Below are 23099 nucleotides of genomic sequence, written 5' to 3' on the forward strand. Positions count from 1 at the left end.
AGAAAATGAAACAACTTTCAAAAACAGCATGAGAAAAAAATTAGGATTGGAACAGAAACTACGGATAATTGCGAACAGCTAGTCATCCTGTTCATAACTGGAGGAACTTTCATTACATGCATAACTGTAGAAGTAACTCAACAAAATATGTTATCTGAGGATCGGATGATATGCTGCATTTTTCATGTTAACAAACCTCACAAAAAGACCAAACAACTGATCCCACAAAAGGAAATGCTATCTTAAATGCTAGACCTTTTGTTTTTGCCACAGAGCATTCATTGTTTTGCACAGACTATTAAAAATACATCACTGAGTCACACAATTGCACATGGTGACACTTCTGTCATTACCACACACATACACGCTGTACAGTCGATACCACAGACACAGTAAATACTCATTAGCGCACAGAATGCACATCAATTCAAACCTGGAAATATTCCACAACAACCACCCGGTACGTTTGTTTGAGTGAAGTTTAAATCTGCACTGACCAGCCTGTTAGAGAAATCACAGATGTACCAAAAATATCACGCATGTGGAATTTGTGCATTTTCTGTAGAAATCAGTGGGGTTAAAGGTAAGAGCCACAGAATTGGCGGACAAACACTTTGCTGGTGTTTTATGTTTTCATGGGAGTTACAGAGAAGTGAAATCTAAAATAGTAGCAATTTTTTACTTAAAGTACATGATAATGTGAAACAAAAATGTATTTCATTGTAACCTAATTTTAGTGAACTACTGCAGAAATGGGAAATCTAAATAAAAAAATAATTCAGGTAACGTGTGAGTGTCTGTAGCACATAGTTTTTTCTGTGACCGAACCCAACCACATGACAGGCACAACTTTTCCTTTGAAGGGAAACCATTCTCCAGTCTCCATTTGCAGGTTGCATCACACCAGCAACCCTGAGGAACCGCTGTCAACCAGTTGGGGAATACACTTGTCACCCTAGCGACAGGTGACTGTGTTACTCCCAGTATGGGAGACAAATCTCAGGCAATGTGCGCTTGACGTCATGTGAGAAACATCAATAGTTTACTCATGTGGCTCCATGCTGTAGTGGCTAACACATTTGACTTATGCACAGAAGGCTTCCTGTTTGGGATCAGAAGGAGGCGCAAACTCATTCTTAGGGGTAGTGTACCCCTAGTGTGGGTCCCCAAGCCCAGGTGAATCGGAGGGTTGTATGGGGAAAGACCATTCAGCATAGTTTGTCATATTCTAAATACTACACAAACGTTTTAGCAAAATCAAAATCTGCTTCTCAAAAAACAAATTAATTATTTTTGGTGTGGGTTTGAATCCAGGCTTCAAAGGGGCCGATGAGTTTGGTTTCCACTGATCGCTGTCCCATCATTTTGATCTAAAATAATAAAAATGACAGTGCACGCCAGTAAAGATTTTCAACTTGAATATTTCACCCATCAAGATCTGATGTGTGATGTAAGTATTCCCTTAATGTTTGTGAGCAGTGCATCTACCCCAAGGTCTACTTGAAGCGTGTGCTTTTTTTTTTTTTTTTTTGTGGAGCATTTATACATCACGGCCTCTCTCAGAGGATAGATGTTCAGCACTGTGCTTAAAACACATTTTACATTTCAGCATTCATGACCAACAGTAGGAAGTGAAACACAGGATGGAACAGGGTGTTAGGGTTTTGTTCGGTGCTACCGGTAACCATAGCGCTTTCACCGGCAGCAATGTCTTTTGCCTGCCCAGTGCTTTTCAACCACACATCACAAAAGAAGCTCGTTTTTGTGTGCTTTTCTGCTTTGCGCTTATGAAAGAAGTATTTTGCTCCCTCCATTTGGACGATTGTATTTACCTCAGCATCTTGTTTTATCAGTCGATGGTAGTTCTCCTTCTGCTGTCTTGTCTTGTAAATGTCGGTCGACCAAACAAATGTAAACCGAAGTCACACTCACAGTTGCAAACACGTCAAAGACTTTTTGCGTTATTGATCAATTACTAATCAACTGCTGCATATCTTTGTGGACTACAGTGATTTTTTTTTTATTACATGCAAATGGTCATGGAATGGGAACTTTTCCATTTCCATTTTACTTTTCAGACTAGACCAGTTAATTAGGACATTTGTTGAAGACTGACAAAAGCGCGGGTCTGCCGGTACAGATATTTGGTGATGGGAGCCTCAAAAGCTGCTAGTTTCTCACAAAATCAAATAAATCAGTGCCATAGTTAATTGTTTTGACTCAGCGTGAAGGTCAAAAGATATTTAATTTTGAGCCGGGTCTTAGAATTGATAATGAAATCCTGATAGTGAGTCGTTGTGAGCACAGGAAAGCGTTGTTGTTCGGTGAACATGCTCTGCCTTCTAATTCAGTCATTTATCTCAGGGTGTGAGGGATTTTTGCCTTTTCTTTAATTAAATAGGTATTAGTGGTGTCTTAATCTTGTTCCAGGTGAGTAATCTTTCTAAAAATCCATTATTGGTCTTGTTGAATTTAGATTGCATTGACACTTAAGACCTGTTTATAGGTCTGAACTTAAATCATACATTTCCATTTAAATTGTAATTCAAAAGTCGGGATTTGTATTTGCTAAAGTGTTATCTCCTTCCGGAGGTTGAGCGTAGCATATATTGTGTAGAACAAGAGTAAACTGTACAATGAGACTTGCTCAGTTGAATGGTATTCCTCAGTTAACATTTGTTAGTCTGCACGCTCCGTGACGCCTTCAAGGTTGTTCTTTGGAATTGGCGGGGCTCCAGATACTTCGGGATTCGTGTCCGTGTCACAAACTTTTGATGGATGACGGTAACCCTCGCAAGGGTTGTGGCTGTCTACCTCCCGAGGCAAGGATAACTGATGGCTAGTGGGCGCTCCCACTCAATACTTGCTGCCCTTGATTAGTATGTCTATTGATTCTGTATCGCTGATTATGTAAAAGATGTACACACATAATTCATACCGATGAACAGGCCGCATATTCAATAACAGAATGATAGTGTGGGCTTCTTATATGGGTGGCACTCCGAGGGCTGTGCTTTGAATGCAGTGACAAGCTCATTCACTGCTGAAGTTTCCGTGACCAGAGATGTCAAGAAGGTTGAGCTTTCAAGAAGAAAATAAAGTGTTGTATACTGAACTTTCCTTGAAACGCTATATATCCCGTTTTGAGTAGGAGTGAATATTCACTTACTCAATTAAGTGTCTTATCAGAGTCAGAAAAGCTCATATTTTGCCAAGGACATAGGAGGGGTGGGAAATTCCTGATGTCACCGGAGTAGGCTTTAAATCCTTAAGGGGAAATATGAATATCTAATTTAAATGCAAATAAATCCTTTGGACTCCTCTCAGCTGAGTGATAATGTGGTGTGAGTATATTGACTTAGTTAATGAGGTGTAAATAGCTAATGGGTATGATCTAGCTTTTATTTTTTTTTATTCGCAGTACACTATCAACATATCACACTTGGGAACCTGCTATAAAGTGGAATAACTCACTCAGCATTTAATGTTTACCTCTTTAGCTGTCCAGCCTTTGAAATGGGGAAAACGTTTTTGATGATACATGCAGGGAATTGGCGGGGGAGGGTGCTCAGCAAAGTCAGTACCGCCCCTAACCCTTTTAGAGCACATTACATTTTTGCGTTTTTACATTCCTAAATAATTGTTAAAGTGAGAGTACACCGGTACATACATCACGGGTTTCAAAATGTACATATGATATAAAAAATGTACATGTTTAATATCATAATTGTGTACTATCCCATATCCCAACAATGTAATGCTGTGTAAGAGGTCTTAATCACAATAGGATGTATTAAACTAATGTTTAACCCTGGAGAACGCATGGGGTCAAATTTGACCCCATGGTTTCCCTAGAAAACCAATGGGGTCGGATCTGACCCCATTGGTTCTCCAGGGTTAAATTGAGAAAATGTAAGAAAGAAAATGTGTCCAAAAAGCTGGAACATTTGCCTCTGTGTAGCAGCTTTGCTTCTTTTTGCAACAGTCTGTAAATATTTAGGAGCCGCAGAGAACATTTGTTGGACTTTTTGGAGAGGAATGTTGTCCCATTGTTGTCTGATACAGTCCTCAATCTGCTCTGTTCTTTTTTTTTTATTTAATGATGCTCCAAATGTTTTCAGTTGGAGAATTGTCTCTATTGCAGGCCATTTAAGCACCTTGGCTCTTTTACTATGGTGCTTGTGTAATAGATGAATTATGCAGTTTAGCATTGTTTTTGCTGAAATATTCAAGGCCCTCCCTCAAAAATACGTCATGTAGACGGGAGCATCTGTTGCTCTAAAAACCTTTCAGCATTGATGGTGCCTTTCCAGATATGCAACCTCCACCAGGGATGCAGGCTTTTGAACTGAGTGATGATACAAAGCCAGATGCCCCCCTCTCCTCTTTAGTCCAGAGGTTTCATGTTTTAAAAAGAATTTCAGTTCATTTCAGTTCAACAGACCCCAGAACAGTTTTCCACTTTGCCCACAGAAATTTTTAAAAAACTTTTTCTGTGAGAAGTCACAACAGTATTGTCATTATGAAATGTCTGAAAAATAACTGTCAGGTAATATAGTGACAGTCCCAGTACACATCCAAATATGTGTATTAGTAATAAACAGCACTACTTAGGGGAAAAACGTGTAGTTACCCTGTGGCTTGAGAAAAACTTCATCAGCTCCTTGAAAGAACATGATATGGATACATCGATGATACTGATGTACTTGAAGGCATTGCCATTGTGGTTTTGTTGGGATCCAGCATTCATGATGGCCTCTGAAAGTGTGTTAGTTTGAGTTGAGCTGGTATTTCATTGCCCTAATGTACTAATGTACAGGGAGTCACTGCCTAATAAAAGCTAATATTAACACTAACCAATCAGCAGTCAGTTTAAACTTAAATGCAATAAATGTACAACGAGATGCACAGCGTTGGTTTGTGTTTGGTATCAATTGTTAATGAACTGATGCAGCTAATGTCTAATGTAGGCTGTTTAAGTGCAAGGCTAGCAGGGAATGGAATAATGTGTGAACTTTCCCAAGTCAAATAAGCAGGGTGAATGTGGAAAAATGACTTCCAGCTACTTCGCTTAAAAAGTAGGATTCAGTGTTTTTTGAACAGAGGACTGGGTAATCTTGCTGTTTGCAACATGACTTTATTTTATCGGCATATGTTAGAATGTTGCAAATTTCATGGAAGTGCGGCATCAAAATATATGCACTTTAATCTCAGTTCTAAAAATACTACTGTCGGCCTCCATGCAACTCTATACTTATCCGAAGGTCTACCCAGAGACTGTATATAAATGAAGGCAGCTGTAACAGAGCCTTACAGCAGACTGGCTGTTTTTACTATCACTGCCTTGGTGTTTTTGGGGATAGAGACTCTAACCACTCTATGATCTCAGAAACCAAGGCTAGCGTTGTGTCAGTTACATGGTAAAGGAAAATAAAACCCCAATTTATCCTCCTTCTTGGCTCGAATCTTGTCCATAATTTTCAAACTAACCATTGTAGTGCATTCCAACCCGTTCTCACTCCCAAATCGTAACATTTTACGCTAGGTGACAAATCGTCAACATATTACGTTTTCGGGCACCCAAGGCGTTCCTACGTCACGACATCGGAAAACTGCGGACACATGAGAACCGTTTGGACTCAATCTACACATCTTCGCTTTTTCCCTAAAATCGCTTTAGAAAACACTATTTCACCTCATTAAAGTGCTGGTTAAGGTTAGGAATAAGGTTATGGTTAGGTTTAGCCATAAGGTTAGGTTTAGGCGTAGGGATACGGTTATGGTTAAGGTTAGGAATAAGGTTATGGTTAGGCATAAGGTTATGGTTAAGGTTAGGCATAAGGTTATGGTTAGGCTTAGTGATAAGGTTAAGTTTAGGGCTGCAGTACAGGGCTGGAAACCGCCGCGTACCATAACAACGTGGAAGGTCACCTTTCGCGTTCCTCAGGAACGCCGCAGGACGTGACAAAACGTCGGGATGTTACGCCTCGGGAGTGAGAACGGGCTCTGCATTCTGTAAAACTTGAAACGAAAGTGTCTGAGCTCATAGAGTCACCCATTAGTGGTGTTTTTAACAAAAAGAGCTCAATGTCATGTTGCTATCAACTATCGACAGTTGTAGAAGTCGCCCCCTGCTGGCATTAGCAAGAAGCAAGTTTAAGACATTGACTTGTCTTTTCATAATGTTCTTTTCACAATATACGGGTAAGTAAAGAGCACTCCACTAACTGCAAACCACAGTGCTTTTAGACTCAAGGTGGGCCAGATGAGGACCAGAGTCGAGGCAGGAGAATTAAAGATACTTTTAAAGATCTTTTTTTTTTTTCATTCCACGCATTCGTCTCGTCTTGTCTAGTGACAGACAGGCTGATAAAAATCACTGAATACACACCTCTGTGCTGGCTCCCACCTTTGCGCAGGCACAGACAGTACAAACATAGATGTGATGTCCTCGTACACACACAAACACATTATATCCACCTTCCACTTGAAGACAAAGAGCATCCTCAAGGGGGTAGCAGGTTGTGATGGATCTAATGTTCACGGTTGGACGGGCTTGTTGAAGTATGATAAGTTGTGCTGGCATTTGGAAAGCTCATATGTCTGGGATGTGATCATCAGCTTAATCTGGATCATTGTTTGTAATGCCAGCCCAGGTTTGCAATAATTGATGCTAATGGATCTAGATGGGACATCAGGTTTACTTATTCTGAAGCTATTAATCATTGTTAGCCACTTCCCGTTTTGAACATTACTCTGAAGCTTTTGTGCGGAAAACATTAGCTCAGTTCTATAATATTTTAATGAAATTTCGAAGGGACTTGCGCTCGCCACTGTTCCTTTCAGTGACAAATTTAATGGATATGTTATTTGAGATATCCCTTCCTTGCAGGCAAAGTCTGTGCTTTCATGCTTTCTTTTGAACATGTGCACAGCTGTGTGCGCTTTAAAAAAAAAACAAAAACAGGCTTTTGGTCAAGCCCTCCCACCACAATGCACCCCAAGCCCCCCCCCCCTCCCGCATCTGAAGGCATCGGCCGTACCATATTGTAAATTATGCTTTTTGCGACTTTCCCAAAGTACCTTTCACAACAATGCTTCTTTTGGTCTTTTTTGGCTGCTGAGAGTGGATGACTGAAGGTGGAGGTTGGTTTTTGGGGAGGGTGGGCGGGGGGTGGATTTTGCCACTATTGCTGCATGCTTTCAGCATGGGTGAGGCCATGCCTGTCGCTGTGAACAGGCACAATCAGTACCTTTAGTGAAGTAGACATCACCACTTCATAAATCCCAACAGCTTTCATCTCAGCCAAAAATAATGCCAACGACTTTTTGGGGGGGAACAAATTCAGTACCTTAGATGTCTCTGGCTTTTGTTGACTTTGTTCTATAGGCTCATATTTTGGGAAGGCTCGGATGCTTTTATCTAACCTTCTATCGTGTTTTTAGATGAAAGTAAATGGTGGGGTTAATCCAAAAAAAAGAAGAAAAAAGATTCAGCTTTCACCATTTTTGAGCGGCCGTGAAATTTTGTATTGTGCCCAATAATGCAAGCAGTGTTTAGGAGAAAACCGCGTATCTATTTGCAGCTTTTTATTGTACCACCATGAATAAAAAAGACGACTGTAGAAGCAAAATAATTAATTTCACTGAAGAGGCAAAGGGGAGAAAAAAAGCAGTGCAGATATTGCAGCTACAAGCTTTCATCAGTGATCTCTGATGAGCCACACCAGTCTGAGATAAAGCCCATTGGGAAGAAGGAAGTCGATTAGCCTTGCTACAACATTAATCACCTTTGAGTGACAGTGAAAGAAACTGAAAAAAAGCAATAAAAATAAATCACCTAATTTAAGCTTTGAGTCTTGATTGAATTCTACACACATCATAAATCTCCAAGAAAGCGTCTTATATGGACATCTGCAGACATATTTTCCCTGCGTGCCTTTTTAAGCGCTTTTGGTCACCAACCAGCCAAAACCGGGTGCCGGCTTTTCACAGTGTAGAAAAACTACTGGAATTTAGGAGGACAGTGATTTGCTGTGTAAAAATGATTGTAGACAGTGACTTTGTCATCCCATTTGTGGATGTCCGCACTGATGTTCAGTTATCCATTTGTGTGACAGACGTGTTTTTTACAGTAAAGAGCAGGACAAACAAGTGCATTAATCAAATAGGTGGATTTCTGTGCAAGTTCTTTAGGATTAAACTAATGTACAGCCACGAGCATAATAAAATATTTTATTATAAGATTTCTAAAATAATTGAGATGCTGGGCACAGAAACCCAACCTCCAACAATATGAATGGTTTCATACAGTGCAAAGTATAAAGGAATGGTGGTAGCAGATTATCTCTGAGGCTATATTATAATCACACTTTAAAATATAAAATTCTAATTCTAAATTTAATTATTAAGAATGTGTATGTGTAAAATTCATGATTTTATGATGTAAAATCATGAATTTTGATTTTTATTATTATTTATTTTAATTTATTGAGATATGTTGCAAGCTTGTGTTTTGTGTAGCATCTACCTTCTTAATATCTGTAGCCAGAACAAAATGAAGCATAATAACAATATCAATGATAATAATAATAATAATAATAACAATGTTGCACTCTGAAATGTTGTCAATTTGAGATTCAGTAAGACTATATTGGAGTTAGTACCTCAAAATGATTACTTTCCTGGACTACTCCGTGGTAGTTTAAGCCCTGCCTGCATTATAATAGTGCAGCTGAGTGTGGTGGTTCTAAAACTGTGGGGCTCGCTCTACGTGTGGGGTATAGAGCTATTTCACGGAGGAGCGCATGACCAGGATGAAAAAATGTGGAGTGGATTTGAGAAGTTGAATAAAACTGTTTCATGTGGGAACAATAAACTAACAGGAGTGCTTTGAGACTTCCAGCGCTGTCAAGCTTCAGGGTGCAAAATTACAAAAGACAGTGGAGAGTTTTCTGACAGGTAAGAAAGGGAAATAACAGACGATGCATATAACCACCACATCGATCAAAATAGAAGGCAAGGAAGTATGATGGATATCTCTATCTCAAGTTCAGTAAACAATAAGTCATTCTTTTATGTTTTAAACTTCATCATAATGTTATTTCATTAAAATAACATTTTCCAATGAGTGGTAAATGTCGCTTTTTTTTCCTGGCGCCATGATGCGTAGCAGCCTGTTGTTGTTGCTGTTGTTTCTTTTTTTGTGACTTTATCGTCTGATAAAGTTTGTTTTTCTTGCTCAGTGTGACTTATGTGTCTGTCTCATGGAGCGTTGCAGAGAGACGTTGCCAAACTCCCGGTGTTCCTCAGTCTGACTGTACTAGATGGCCGGAATTTTCAGGACGATAGAGACGTTAATCTCAGCAAGAAGAAATGTGCATGGGATGCACTAGTCGTCATTAAAAAGTGGTGTAATCCCACACGTTACTGTGAAGGAACATTTGTGTTGCATGAATAAGAAAAAAAAAAGCCCAGAGGATCAGCTGACACAGAGGCCATACAAAGACTGTGGATGGATATGGCTAATTAATGGATCCCAACAACCCTTTGAATCACTTACTGCTCTTGCTAACTTAGCTACTGCATTGACAAAAGCAGAAAGTCTTCATACCACCTGCTATCCTGTCAGATTGTTTGTTTTTTGGTTTAACTGAGCTCTTTCTTTAGTTTAAGCTTTTATGATATTATATTTATGTATTGAGCTGAATTGTTTTTCACGTTTTGGGTGTTGTTGTAACAGGAACTAAGAACGTTTGAAAAAAAAAATACTTCATATTGTTACTGTGATTATTAGAGGTGGAGAAAAATCTGGGTGGATTATAGAAGGAGAGGGGGTACGACAGAGACAAATCATGCACCGCTACCCTTCACAAGTAGCCGGCGTCTCTTACTCCATCAGTGAGTTTATCTCCTAAAGTTCAGTGTCCTTCACAGTCACACACCTGTGCTCCCCTCTACACAATCACAAACAGTCCCTGATAAAACAAAGCCGGTGGGCAGCAAGCGCTACGAGTGAGTCCTGCGGGCTCAACACAGCTAGTTGTGCCGGCACCCCGGTCACGGCAGAGGCAGCATGAACGTCAGCCTCACTTTGTTATGCTTTCTCAGCAGCCGTCCAAGTCTACTGGACAGCATGTTTTTAAATGTGAAGTAATCCATAGTGTCCTCTGCATGTGTACACCAGGAAGCCCAAGATGCTTTTTCTCAGCTCCTCGACCTCACTGAGCTCAGGTACAAGTGCCCCAGAGGCACAGACAGGAAAACAAAAACAAAGTCCTGCTCTGGTTTTTGTTTTTTTGCTCTCCACCAACACCACAGTGCAACTTTGCTTTAGCAGTTGTAGCCAAGAACAATGGGAGGACACTATTTTAGATGTTGCATGTGTATTATTCAGGCAGAAACTGGTGCTGTTCTTTAAAATTGTAGCACTCTGCCAAATTATTCTGAATGACTTTACCCCATGTATTGATTCAGGTGTTTTCTTTATTTGTCTCTCTAGTTTTAGGCAAGAATGCTGACTTTGGTTTTACATCCTTCAGGGAGACACATTCAATTTGACACTTAAAGGTCCAATCTGGCATTAATCTTTAGAAAAATATTAGGAATTGCTCTTTTAATAGGGCTTAAGACTCTCAGATCGCTATTAGTTAAAGCGTACTCTTGGGTTAAGAAGAGATTTATGTTTAAAGAAATAATTAAAGGCAGCCTCTTAATTGACTTGTTCTGTGGCCAATATGACACATATTAACTGACCTTATAGTCCTCTTCATAAATCACTGAGCCCGATAATTTTACATTTAGATCACTTGGAGCTGAACTAATCAGTAATCTCATTTGAAAGTGGATTGTTTGCAGTTTTGAGACGAGCAGGTCTGCAAAGACAGCGCTCGTGTCCGCGCCACCGCTCGAACTGACTTGACAATATACTGCATATTGCAAGGTTAATTAAGGTTAATTAATCCAATTTGGAGAATATGTATGGATAAATCTGAGACAGTATATCAAGCCTCTTAATGCATTAATTCGCTGTCTGTCTTTTATTCGGTTCGGTAGCTAAAATCACATTTATAAATGATCTCTGACCTCAAACTGAATATTAAAAAAAACAAGAAGTGGAATAAAGGAAGCCAGAAGAAGCTGTTTAATTTAATTATGCTGCCAATTAACCTCTAAATATACGAGTAGATCCATGTTTTCTTTGTACTTATTACAAGTATCTGTATTTAAGTAGTTCCCTTAGGAATATATGTAGCACTCTTCAAACTGAGTTACCAGTGCAGACACTTAGTCTCTATGCAACGTGTGAATTAAATTTACTGAGCTCTGTACACCATTAGTGGATCCAATTTGAAATGAACTGGTTCTTCTATAGCGCTTTTCTACTCTGTCTGAGCGCTCATTCATGCAAGCACTTCTCTCTATCTGACAGTCATACTCCGATGAAGCAGCTTGGGGTTAGTATCCTGCCCAGACTGGAGGGACTGAACCACCAACCTTCCGATTAGCAGATGATCTGCTCTGCATAAATCATCAGCAAATGTCAGATGTGGTTCTGACCTGCTATTGTTTCCATCAGCTGTCAAAGGAAAATACTTCAGTTTAACAGTACTTGTGGTGTCAAAGCCCTACTAGGAATAGCTTTGTGTGGTTCGGTGGTGGTAGGTTTGATGAATGAAAGGTAACCTGATTACCACCAGAGCTATTAAAATCCCTCATGTGTGACCTGCCACGGCAACCCTCTCCGCTTAGCAGCCAGGCTTCAGATTGCTGTCTGGCTCATATTAGTGGGGGTGTGTGTCTTTATTGATTTCAGTGCTTAGTTATAGTTTTTTTTTTTCATAATGTATTCAGCTCAAGCTTAACTTAGATTCATTATTCACAACATACAATTACCAGTGCAGGTTACAGGGAGCAATAATAGGCCTCATTCTTTTCATTTCCCCCTTATCTTAAGTGTGTCCTCTCAAGTATGCAAAAGAAATAAATCCAGCAAAAAGAAATTAAGCAACACACACACACACACACACACACACTAGTGAGTGCTTCCTTCCATCGACCTATCTTTGTGTGACTAACAGGGGTGTGTCAAAAGTGACATAAGGTGGCCCTCACCCCCCTTGCCCACCATCACCCCCATCCACACACACACTCACAAAAGCAGCCAAATAACTGAATGCAGTTCCCTTCCTTTGAGCAAAGGCACAATCTCCTCTGAACGTTTAAAGCAAACATATATTTAAAAATATTCTGCCTTTCCGATACTTCCTGTCCTTATTCGTTTTTAAAGAAGCCCTAAGATTTTTGAGTTTGCATCCAAAACGTGTTCATAGCGCTGCAAACTTTGTCCGCTGTACTCACAAGACAATGCTTTTACCCAGTTGAAGGGGAGGCGTTGGAAAGTAATGCTAATGCTCAGTCCCCGAAGGGTTTTTCTTCTAAAATTCATCACAGGTTTTCATCCAGATTCTGTTGTTTAATTTTAATTTCTAATTAATCACTGAGGGAGTTTGTCAGGTTTTTAACAATAATAAATGAGAAATTTAATTCATTTGTCCTTTTAGTCATATCAAAGCATTTACACTTCCTATAACGACTTTGTATGATGTATAATAGTCAGGTACAACTTATCTCTCCTGCACTGATTTACGCTACCTGTGCTTTTTTTTTTTAAATCACTCATTGCTGTCTTTCTCCACCAAAACCCCCGTACTTGTGGCACCATCTCCGTGAATTTGGATATCGGCAGCACAGGCACACATGGGGGGCTGATTTGGCTTGAGGCAAAGCCAAAGGCTGTTTACTGCCAAAAATGTTCAGTTTGTTGCTGCTGAAGGTTCAGGCAGTCTTTAAAGGTTTTTTCTAACTTACTCAAAATGTTCCGTACGTCATGTTTTTGTATATCATTTGCTTGACACGGGGCTTCAGGTTTTTTGCACCAGCGTCTGACACGCTGTGAGTTTGAACTCTGGCCCTCAGAGTTTACAAGTACTGTATTTGACAGGAAAAAGCATCAGTTTCTTCCCACAGTCTGAAGAAATATAGGCCATGAACTTTCTGGCGCTATGTGAGTATGTGCTGTGTTTATGTCTGCGAGCTCTGTAATAAACGGGCAACCTGTTGTGAGCGTTTTCCCCACCTGCTGCACGCTGCTTTAGGTTGCGCACAATGTGACCTTGAATAGAAGTAAGAAAAACAGTAATTTGTTCATGACAGCACCTTCATGTGTATGCTAATAAAATGTAACAGCCTCCAGCTTGTGGAATATTTTACTTACTGCTGTTTTCTTGTTTTGTTTTCTTCTATTTTGCAGACTTGGAAAACTTCAAGACTCAGAGAAGAAGCTCTGTTTCAGTACGTGAAGGTCAAGGAGTGGTTCTGCTCTGCGGCCCTCCACCGCATTCTGGAGGTAAAAATACTAAGTTCTCTTGCTTTTTCTTTTTCTTTCAGTTGACTAGCAAGCATGTGTCTGTTTCACACTGAAAATTGGAAGTTATCTCACTGTGCAAAGTAACGATGACTGAAGCGCTTTCAGACGGAGCTCTTTGAGATGTACCTGTTTAACAGCGGCTTTCTCTAGGTAATCAACACCTTAAACCTGACGCTGTGGGGATGGAAAAATTTCCAAGCGATTCGTGCCTCGTGTAGGTGTGATCACTCTCGGCTGGGTCATGGGAAGTGGGACAGCCTCTCTGTTATGAGCCTAAAGCTGAATGCGCTTTGATGAGAGAGTTATTTTTTGACTTCATTTCCATGGCCGTTAAAATAAACTATTGTGCAGCTCTATTTATTCAGCGACGTTTGCTCTCAAGCTCAAGGCAACGATACTCTGAATTTTATAAGGTGTGAGAAGGTAGCATACAAATGATTTTGCTTTCTTGCTGAAAGCCAGATGAGAAGATGAATGGGTCTTCGTTAGCTTGGGTTATAATAGCATAAAGACCGAGTGACTAAGCAGGCTTTGTGAAAAGCTGAACTGGAATACTGCGTTTGGGGAGACCATGGTTCAGATTTAAAACAAACTCCACACTTTTGATTTGTCAAGAGAGAAATGATTAAACCAGATCTCAACAGAGCCTAAGGTTAAGCGGTGCTGACTTAAAATATCCATTATTCATTCAGCTTGCTACATCCCAAAAATGTCTGAATACACACAAAAATAAATAACCACACGGATAAAGTGAGTAAACTGTAAATTTATAAACAGAATTCATTGTGTTATTTTGCACTGGCCTCGAGGAACATTTGAAGGTTTATTTCACACTGCTGAGGTTACCAACTAACTGCTGCTGGTGATGCTGTCATTAAACTAAGAAATACAATAAGCTCACTGCCTGTGGAGCTGGTCAGCTAGCTGCTAGACCGTGCAGTAGGTAAGCTTAGGCTGCCTTCTGAATTCAGGTGGGTTCATTTAGATGTGCTGATCTTGCTCAAGCAGCTACAAGATCATTCATATGGTTAGTTGAAACTGAGAGAAGAATGTCATGAATTACATGCACTATTCAGACATTTGAAAAGCTGTCCTTTTTCATCTCAAGAGCAGGCTGGTGACAGCTGTGACCAGAGGAACTGATTACAATCCGGGGGTCAAAAGTGAAGGAAATCGTGATCTCACAAATTACATTATTGGCCATTAGCCTAGATAACTCGGGAATGTGATACCTTATCCTTTAGGGAATTTCTTAAAATTTGGCAAATTCACTGATGCAAGCAATTCAACTACAAAATGTGGCAATATTTCACAAAAAATAACTTTTTTTTAAATATATGTCCAAAAGTTAAAGGTCAACTTCACTCTACTTTTTATGAGGCCATTCAAAATTGAAACTAAATCTGAGTATATTATTATAATAATAATAATAATAACAAGCCTTGGTTATTTATATTATTTGTATTTGGACAATTTTATTAAAACACCAAAAGCTAATTGAGGTAAATTCCTCAGTTAAAAATCAAATTTTAAGCCAAGCTATTCATTCCATTCGTCTAATTGCAGCAGATGTGTCCTTGTGCAGCTTCTTCAATTCGCTTATTGGAAGTGCTAAATGCAACAGCTGCTTGGATTACATTCTCCCAGCTGACAGCTACCTAACAAATATCACTGATTCATACACTGGTCTGGTTAGTAAAAATGCTGCTCGCATTGAATTGATTGTAATTGTTTGCAGCTTGTATCCTTTTGGGGTTTTAACCGGTGAAAGCTTGGCAAGCTGTGGAGTAATTTGGAATTTTAGATTTACTTTCAAATAGCCGAGCTGACATGCCCGCGTTTGATTGTTCTCTATACTGTGAATAGTTGCTTCGCTGATTCTCTTCATATCTGCCGATTTGTGCCGAAGTAATCCAATTAGGTTGTGTTTTTTAAGACCAACAGGCACATGAAAAGCCCCCTCAAGACACTTGTCTCCTCACTAATAAACAGAGCCAATACAGGGTGTCAGTTAGAAGTCCATTTTAGTAAATTACGTCTCTCTGTTGTAACAGAAGCTACCACCGCTCTGTCATTCAGTTGGATAAACAGCCTTAATCATTTGTTGTTGCTGTGGTTCTTCTAACATTAAACATTTACAAGGACAAAACGTCTTCGGTTTATACCCTCTCATGTTGCCCCAAAGCCCTCGCACGTTTGAAACATGCACGAGCGTGTTGGTTTGCATGACCTTTAATGAGAAATTCACTGCAATTATCTTCACCTGCCAGTCCATACTGAGTGTTAGCTCACAAAATTATTTTCAAGGCATTTTTCAAATCCCTCACTCAGACAAAAATATCAGACAGCAGACATTAAATCGGGATTCAACAGGCTTCCCCACAAATCCTGGCCGGGCTATTGGCTCTAAACACACACACACGATTACATGTTCTGCCAAGCTGCCCATCAGAGGAACAGCATATTCAAACTGGCAACAATGAAAAGCAATCAATCAGCAGGCAAAGAGCTAAGTGTTTTGCCAGTAGTGCTTTTCTTTGTTGACCCGATACGCTGCTTTGTTGCATCTGAAATGGCATGCTGCGCGGCGGGTGACAGGGCGCACCGCTGCTACTCTGGCGCTTCGGCGTCATGCTAAGGTCAGAGTGAACATGTACGATAGGGCATCCTTTGACATAAAGCCTTGCAATTAGGCAGCAAAATGTATCCTCTGAATGAATTCAAATTTAATTTGCCTGAAAGGGAGTGAGTGGCATAAAACGTACTGAATTAAAATTAGTGAGCGCTCACCCTGAGAAATGACTAAATCTGTGCTTTGTTTAATGCTTGTGTGATTGTAATGCTTTGCTTGCTTGTTTGTAATTTGACAATTTTATTATTTATTTATTTGTTTGTTTCTTGCCCTGTTTCCCTTTCTTTGCTTCACTTTAGTAGTTCCAGTTATTTTTACACCATTATAAAAAGGAGCGTACAAATACGCTTTAGCTCCTGGTGGTGTTCTTTTGTCTCTCCTCTTGTCATCAGAATCTAAAGCTAACAATTTATTCATCCTAAGATCTGTGAACTTTGTTTCCATCGCTTATTCGTTTCTCGCTATCTGTTAGTTTACTGAGTCACAAACCACATACACCAGCCTGATGATTTATTTCCACAGCAGAGCACATGATGTGTATTAATACACTTCTGAAAATAGGACCCAATAAATACCAGGCACTTTGTTTATTCCTTAAAACTGCAAGTCGCTTTACTTTTCCACAAAGCTTCTGGAACAGTGAAACTATAAATTTAAGACTGGTTTTAAGGCGTTTTTTGTTTTTTCACCAGTAACCAAGCCAGAGGTCGGAGAAGACAAATCACAGGGGCCATATACTTTTCACACGCACACATTTTCACACACGCAGATATGCACACATTTGTGTATTTTACAAATTCTACATAAAATAGTTTTGCCATTTTTTCCACTTTTAGCTGGTTTAAACATACAGTCTGCAACTTGTTTTGAACACTTTATTCACAATAGCGAATGGAGATATGATTTGGACAAAAGTCTTTATTTTTTTATTCAGGTGTTTTCACATGCAGTGTCACAGGTGTGTAAAATCAAGGAGCCAGCCATGCAGTCTGACTTTACAAACATTTGTGAAAGAAGGGGTTGTTCAAAAGCAGCGGTCCCCAACCTTTTTTGCGCCACGGACCGGCCGTTGTATTTGCGGATAAATACAACAAAATAAAACCAGTACTGGTACCAAAAACAAGAAGATTTATCCATAACACACGGGAAAAGACCCAGGGAAACCGAGTTAACGATAAAAATGATTTTAAAAAAATAACGATTAAAAATCCTGAAAACCATAAATTTCACACCTGAGCCTCAACTCTCGCAGCCCGGTACCAAACAACTCACGGACCAGGGTTGGAGGCCGCTGTTCTAAAGAGCTGACTGAATCTGAGTGTGGTACTGTAAGAGGATGCCACTGTTGTAACAAGTGAGTGTGTGAATTTTCTTCCCTTCGAGAGTATTTTAAGTGTTATTGCAAAATCGAAATCCCAACAACTCAGCCACCAAGTGACAGATCACATGAAGTTAAAGAGTTCCAGACCTCCTCTGGCATTAACATCAGCACAAAATCTGTGTGCTGGGAGCTTCATGGCATGGGTGGTACTCCCATAGGTGAAGGCAGCTCGGTGCTTGTTTCCATATCATTTAACTTGAAAAAATGAGACAAACAACAACTAAAAGCCTGTGGCTTGTCATCTTTATGAATAAGAATCGAAATCTGAGTGTCTGTAGTCGGCTCTGAGCTTCAACAGAGAGGAACAGTAGCTAACGTTAGCTTAAGTTTGCTTCATTTACAAAGGTGTCACTAACAAAAATGGGTTCTCTGAGGGTACTCAGAGCATAATAAGTATAATTAAATAAACAATACAAAAATAAAAATAAATACAAAGGAATCCTCCAGTTCATGTGAGGGAATGTTTTGATGAATATCACTGCTCGTGTGATTAGAAACACTATGCCGGACAACAGTAAAAAGCTGCAGAGCCTCGGTTGAAAAGCTTTTACATGCTCTACTAGAGACATGAATTCAGGAAGCAGCTCAGTCATCAATCTCAGTTGTGTCCTTGTTTTATTGCAAATCTGTTTGGCGTGTCAAAAGATACGCAATGGTGTGTGTTTTCTCATAAATTCACAGAAACAAGATGACTAATGAGGAAAAGGCCATGCATCCAGGATGTGAGGACATTTTTTTTTAATCTGCAGGCAGCCTGAAAGGAGACTCAGAATGATAACAACAGAACACAGGTTTATATTCAGCAAACAGCATTTTTCTCTTTTCTGAGGGTGTAAGAGAGGCCGCTAACCTGGCAGTTTTCAATCGGTCAAAATACATTTTTGAAATCTGTGTTGTGTTTGTTTCTGAATGCGACACCAGGCTGACATCTTGTAAGCTTGACAGCATTTCAAGGTTTGTTTGAAAGCCATCCTTCTGAATAGAAAGAGTATTGGACAGTTTCATCCAGTTGCTTTCAGCAACGAGCTAACCCTGTCCCAAACCCCGAAGAGTTATGAAAATATGAAAAGTTGATAATGACACACATTCTCTGCTTGTTGTGGTGTATTGGTAGACTGGGGGGGGGAATCATTTTCAGTCGTGTGCAGTCAAGTTTCATGATGCTCCTTTGGCACAGAGAGGATAAATCACAATATGGCATCGGTGGAGTGACAGCCAATAACAGGACAATAATGACTGTCGAGCCACCTAAGCCACCTTCCTTCCCTGACAAGGACCTCATTGCATTTTAATCAAATTCTGCATGTGGGTGGTACTTGCAAGGAAAACCTCTGCACATCCCTATTCAGTGCCATATGTTTGCAGATCTTCCCATAGAGATAGGACCCTCTGTGTAAGCCCAAGGCTCTGGTGGGTTCCCACCTGCCAGAGGGGGTTCTCAGAGGGCACATTATGTGTGGCAGACAGCTGTCCTGCCCGCTGTAAGCAGCATGGAGTCACCCATGCAGAAAGATGCGTTCGGACACAAGAAGTAGATGGGGATGGTGATAGAGAGAATGATTTCAAAGGAACAGAAAATTAAGGGAATGTGTTAGTGCACTGGTTGGAAGGGAAGCACATATCTGCTGTATGTAAGCCAGGATTAGATAGGATGTGTGCATGTGTATCTTTAGGGGGGGTTGGTCAGCACATCTCTTTGTGCTATATCTACAGTAAACAGACACATTACTGTGTGGTGATAACAGCAACATGTGTGTTTGTGATAAGCATGACGTGTAACCTGCATATTATGGAAGCAAATATCATAAGCAGCATGCACAGCAGCTGCCTAGATTAATTATTGGTGACAATACAAACTATGATTAATGACACAGTAATGACAGATAAACAGGGATTGCATCACTAACTATAATACAGATGACAAGGTAATATTAGGAATTACTAAAATCTATTAGATAAGGGTGTAACTATTCTGCAAACTTGCTCAGGTGATGATACAGTTGTGCATATTATCATATGGTGATTTTGTCTTCCCTTATCGTGTTATCCTAGTTTATGCTAGTCATGATGTAGGGGATGTCCAGATTCATGGCCTGCATCCTCCTGAGGCCGCATTTGTAGGCCGAATACGTCACAGCGACGCCACGAAGGCTGTCCAAATTCGTAGACTCCTCCAAATGCGGCCGACAAATGCGTCTTCCTTTTCCCCGAATTTGAAGGATGGGTCGGGTATGTCCTTCGTGGCCCACCATATCCCAGAATTCATAGCGCGGCCCAGCCAATTCCAGTTTCCAACAATGGTGGCCGCTACTAAGTTTTAATATTACTTTTATTACTCTTTCTGGGTCACAAAATAAACTTCTAAGATATTTTCAGGCGAGAATATAGCTGTGTAAACTTCAAATATCTGCTCGGTTTATCAAGACATCACATATTTGCAAAAGTGCTCCGACGTTTTCGGAGACGTCTGTTACCCACCAGCTCGATAGCTAGCCAGGGCGATAACAGCAAACTCCCCGCACATCGTTTTCATCTAAGTGATATATAAGTCACTTAGATAACTTAAAAATGTTTTTGTTTGGCTTTTTTCAGTGTTTTATTTGTTCATGAGTAAATCAGTTTGACTGAGATTAAAGTTATAGTTTTCACACAGCTGAATAAATGTCAAACGGAGAACTGATTAAACAGAAGTGCGAGATGATCGAGAATTTACGCCACTGTCCTGTTATATTTTACATAGCAAGGAGCAGACTGCCGAGTTTATTAAACTAGACTGGCTAGACCATCCAGTTTCACAGCCGCTCACTTCCGGTCTTCTCGGCCTTTCGGAGGACCCGGCCCACGTAGACCGTGAAGGCCGGGTCCTCAGGAGGATGCAGCCTCTGAATTTGGACACCCCTGTAGGGAGTTATTGTCTGGTCATTCAGGTGAGGAGAGCTGGAAATATATGAAAATACTGAAGTTTATTTTTCATTTATGATCCAATCATGACTGAGTGAGCATTTAGTTTTTTTCTGACCATACTATTCTACTTTCTTTTAACCTATTATACAGAAAATATTATTATTACTGACATTAAAACATCAGAGACATTAAACTGCTCAGCCAAGAAAAACATAAAGATCTATAAACATAAATAAAATTAAAGTACGTCACATGAAATGAACATAGCATGGCCAATGATAGCTGCCTGAAGTTGTCAACCTGTTTTAGGTTTTCTGTTGATATCTTGATCAGTCGCCTGGCAACAGTATTCAAATATCAGCTCAACTATCCTTCTGCTTCCCCTGTCAAAAATAAGATATTTAAATTCCTTCTGAAGGCGCACTTTGATAAAGGCTATATGAAGTTTTAATCTCTTCATGCAGCATGAGGAGCGACATGTTTATTTCGTGGTATTTGTTGACTCATATTTAGTAGTTTCTCTCTTTTTTTTCCATCAGGGATTATTCTGCTCTTAATCTGATTAGCAGCCGACACATTTCACAATCTCCATGAGTAATCTCCTTTCACAATCCCGTATTCAATCATATTTCTCCCTCTTCATCTGTCTGGAGACTTCAGCTCTCTGAAATAATATCGCTTGTCACTGTCACACCGTCCATGGCTGAGCCAACAGAGCCTCTTCTGCAAACCCTTCCGGTTTTGACATAATGTAGCGGTTACCTCATCCCGAAGAAGAAACTCTGCAGACAAGCAACCAACAACATGACAGCGGCATGAAATGGGATATGCCGTATTTTTCTGAGAGTGACACTCTGGAGTTGCTTGGAGTTTCAAATCACATATGAAAAGATCACAGAGGAGTCTGAACAGAGAACGCACACATTTCCCAAAAGACGTGTGAGTGACATGCTTCCTCAATCTCCTTTAAGCTTCTTTAAGTTTACAGTAGTTGTTGTTATTGTTGTGTTTGGAGTGCATGCACGCCTGTGTGTGCGGTATGAAAGCATTAAAAAGAGGGTAATTCGTGGCCTCACATGAATATACGTTCATGTCATTCCATGTATAAAGACCATTCCCTTTTTCCTTTTCTTTATGGGGTTTTTTAATGGCGTGTAAGCGACTGCGTCCCCTCTGCCAGGCTGCAGTCACATGGCATGTCCTTGGGCTCCACTGTGCTGCCACATAAACACAAATCCCTCAGTGCCTGTGGGGATTTCATCCCAGAAGAAATGCGCTGTCACCTGCTGTGCAAGGGGAAAATAACAATTGTCGAAAACATGACAGCTCCGTCCACACACCTAGCTTGCCTAGCAGAGCATTGGACAGCAGTTGTAAGTTGAATTCATAGCACTTTTATAGCTGGCTTGCCATCACAGGCCTTTAACTACTTCTGGTGCTGCATAGAATTCAGCTCACTTAGTAGGATTGTGCACAGATCTGTGCACACTCAGTTAAGTCATACCCTAGAAAATCCTCTCATGTGTACAAAGAGTTCAAGTTATGGGAGACCTGGTTACCATCTTTAGTTCAAAGATAAGACTAATTCATTATTTTCTTAAATGCATTTCAAAGTGTGATTATCAACTTTTACCAAACCATACATTAATAAAGATTTTTGATTCACAGTGATATAGATCAGAGAAACGTACCCGACGATTCACATTAGAGAAATGAAAAAATATTTTCTCAGTGGTTCACTGGCATGACAAATAGTACAGAAACGGCCCTTTAGTAACAGCATCAAAGTGGAAACAAAACTAAAATACAGACTTCAGCTCTGTAAAGTTTGCCTGCTGACCGATGTGGGGGAGTCGTACTGCATTTGCGAAGCATTTTGTGACTCCAGAGGGAGCCGCGCAAAGCCTGAAATATTGCCTCAAGTGATGCTGGCCAACCCAGAAGAAGACCACAAGACTGAAAATGAAAGAACAGCGAGAGCAAACCAGACCTCTGCAGCCCTCTCTTTGAGGCTTGATGCTTTGGCAACTTTCAGTATAACAAACCTGAATCTTAAACTGGCCTGTCAGGGGTTGAGTTGTATTGTGGGAAATGTAGGCATTATATCTTTGCATAAAAGATGAATGAATGGAACAAGTATATTTGCTGCATCAATTCTGATTTTTTTTTAGACTTTACATCGTGACACAATGCTAAAAGAATGCAAAGCTGCGTCAGTGGTGAACACTCAGGGGGAGGTTTGCTGTGGCTTTTGGGCATATATTTTTTGCACATTATTTTCCTCACGGTAAGGGGCTGGCTTCATCTGTGGCAACAGAGAGTGTCTCACAAGTGCAGGACTACTGGGGATTTATTGTGTCCCGTACGTCCCGCTGTGATCTCTTTTTACCTGTTGAAAGAATGATGCAAGCTGACGCCTGTGCTAACGCAGCATCGGGTAGATGTTGCGTGAATGTTGCAATCTTGTTCATCTCCTTCAGGGAACAGAGGTTATAGTCAAAACAGATTACTCAGAGGCACACGTCTCCTTTTGTTTTCGTGCATTTCAAAGTCAGTTACAGGTGGAGCTGGGTATCAAAGGTTAAACTGCTGGTGATGTTGTTCTTAAACACATCGATGATCTTTGCTCCAGCTTGCCGCTGCTGCACTTTGCGCGGTTTACATGTTCAAGGTGATGTAATTAGAAAAGACATTCAGTTTAGACTGTATCACACTGTGTAGATTTTAATTATATTCATGCAAGATTTCAATGT

General features: G+C 40.2%; 1 protein-coding gene across 2 annotated transcripts in view; it reads left to right on the forward strand.

The window, feature by feature from the left end:
• Positions 1-23099, forward strand: part of cntn4 (contactin 4) — a 189733-nt gene that overhangs the window by 67238 nt on the left and 99396 nt on the right. For both annotated transcript variants that reach the window (XM_063474784.1, XM_063474785.1), the window contains exon 5: positions 13313-13408. In XM_063474784.1, coding sequence (XP_063330854.1) covers positions 13313-13408 — 96 coding nt within the window. The remainder of the gene's footprint in view (positions 1-13312; positions 13409-23099) is intronic.

Source organism: Pelmatolapia mariae, linkage group LG5 (assembly GCF_036321145.2).
Source record: "Pelmatolapia mariae isolate MD_Pm_ZW linkage group LG5, Pm_UMD_F_2, whole genome shotgun sequence".
Lineage (NCBI taxonomy): Eukaryota > Metazoa > Chordata > Actinopteri > Cichliformes > Cichlidae > Pelmatolapia > Pelmatolapia mariae.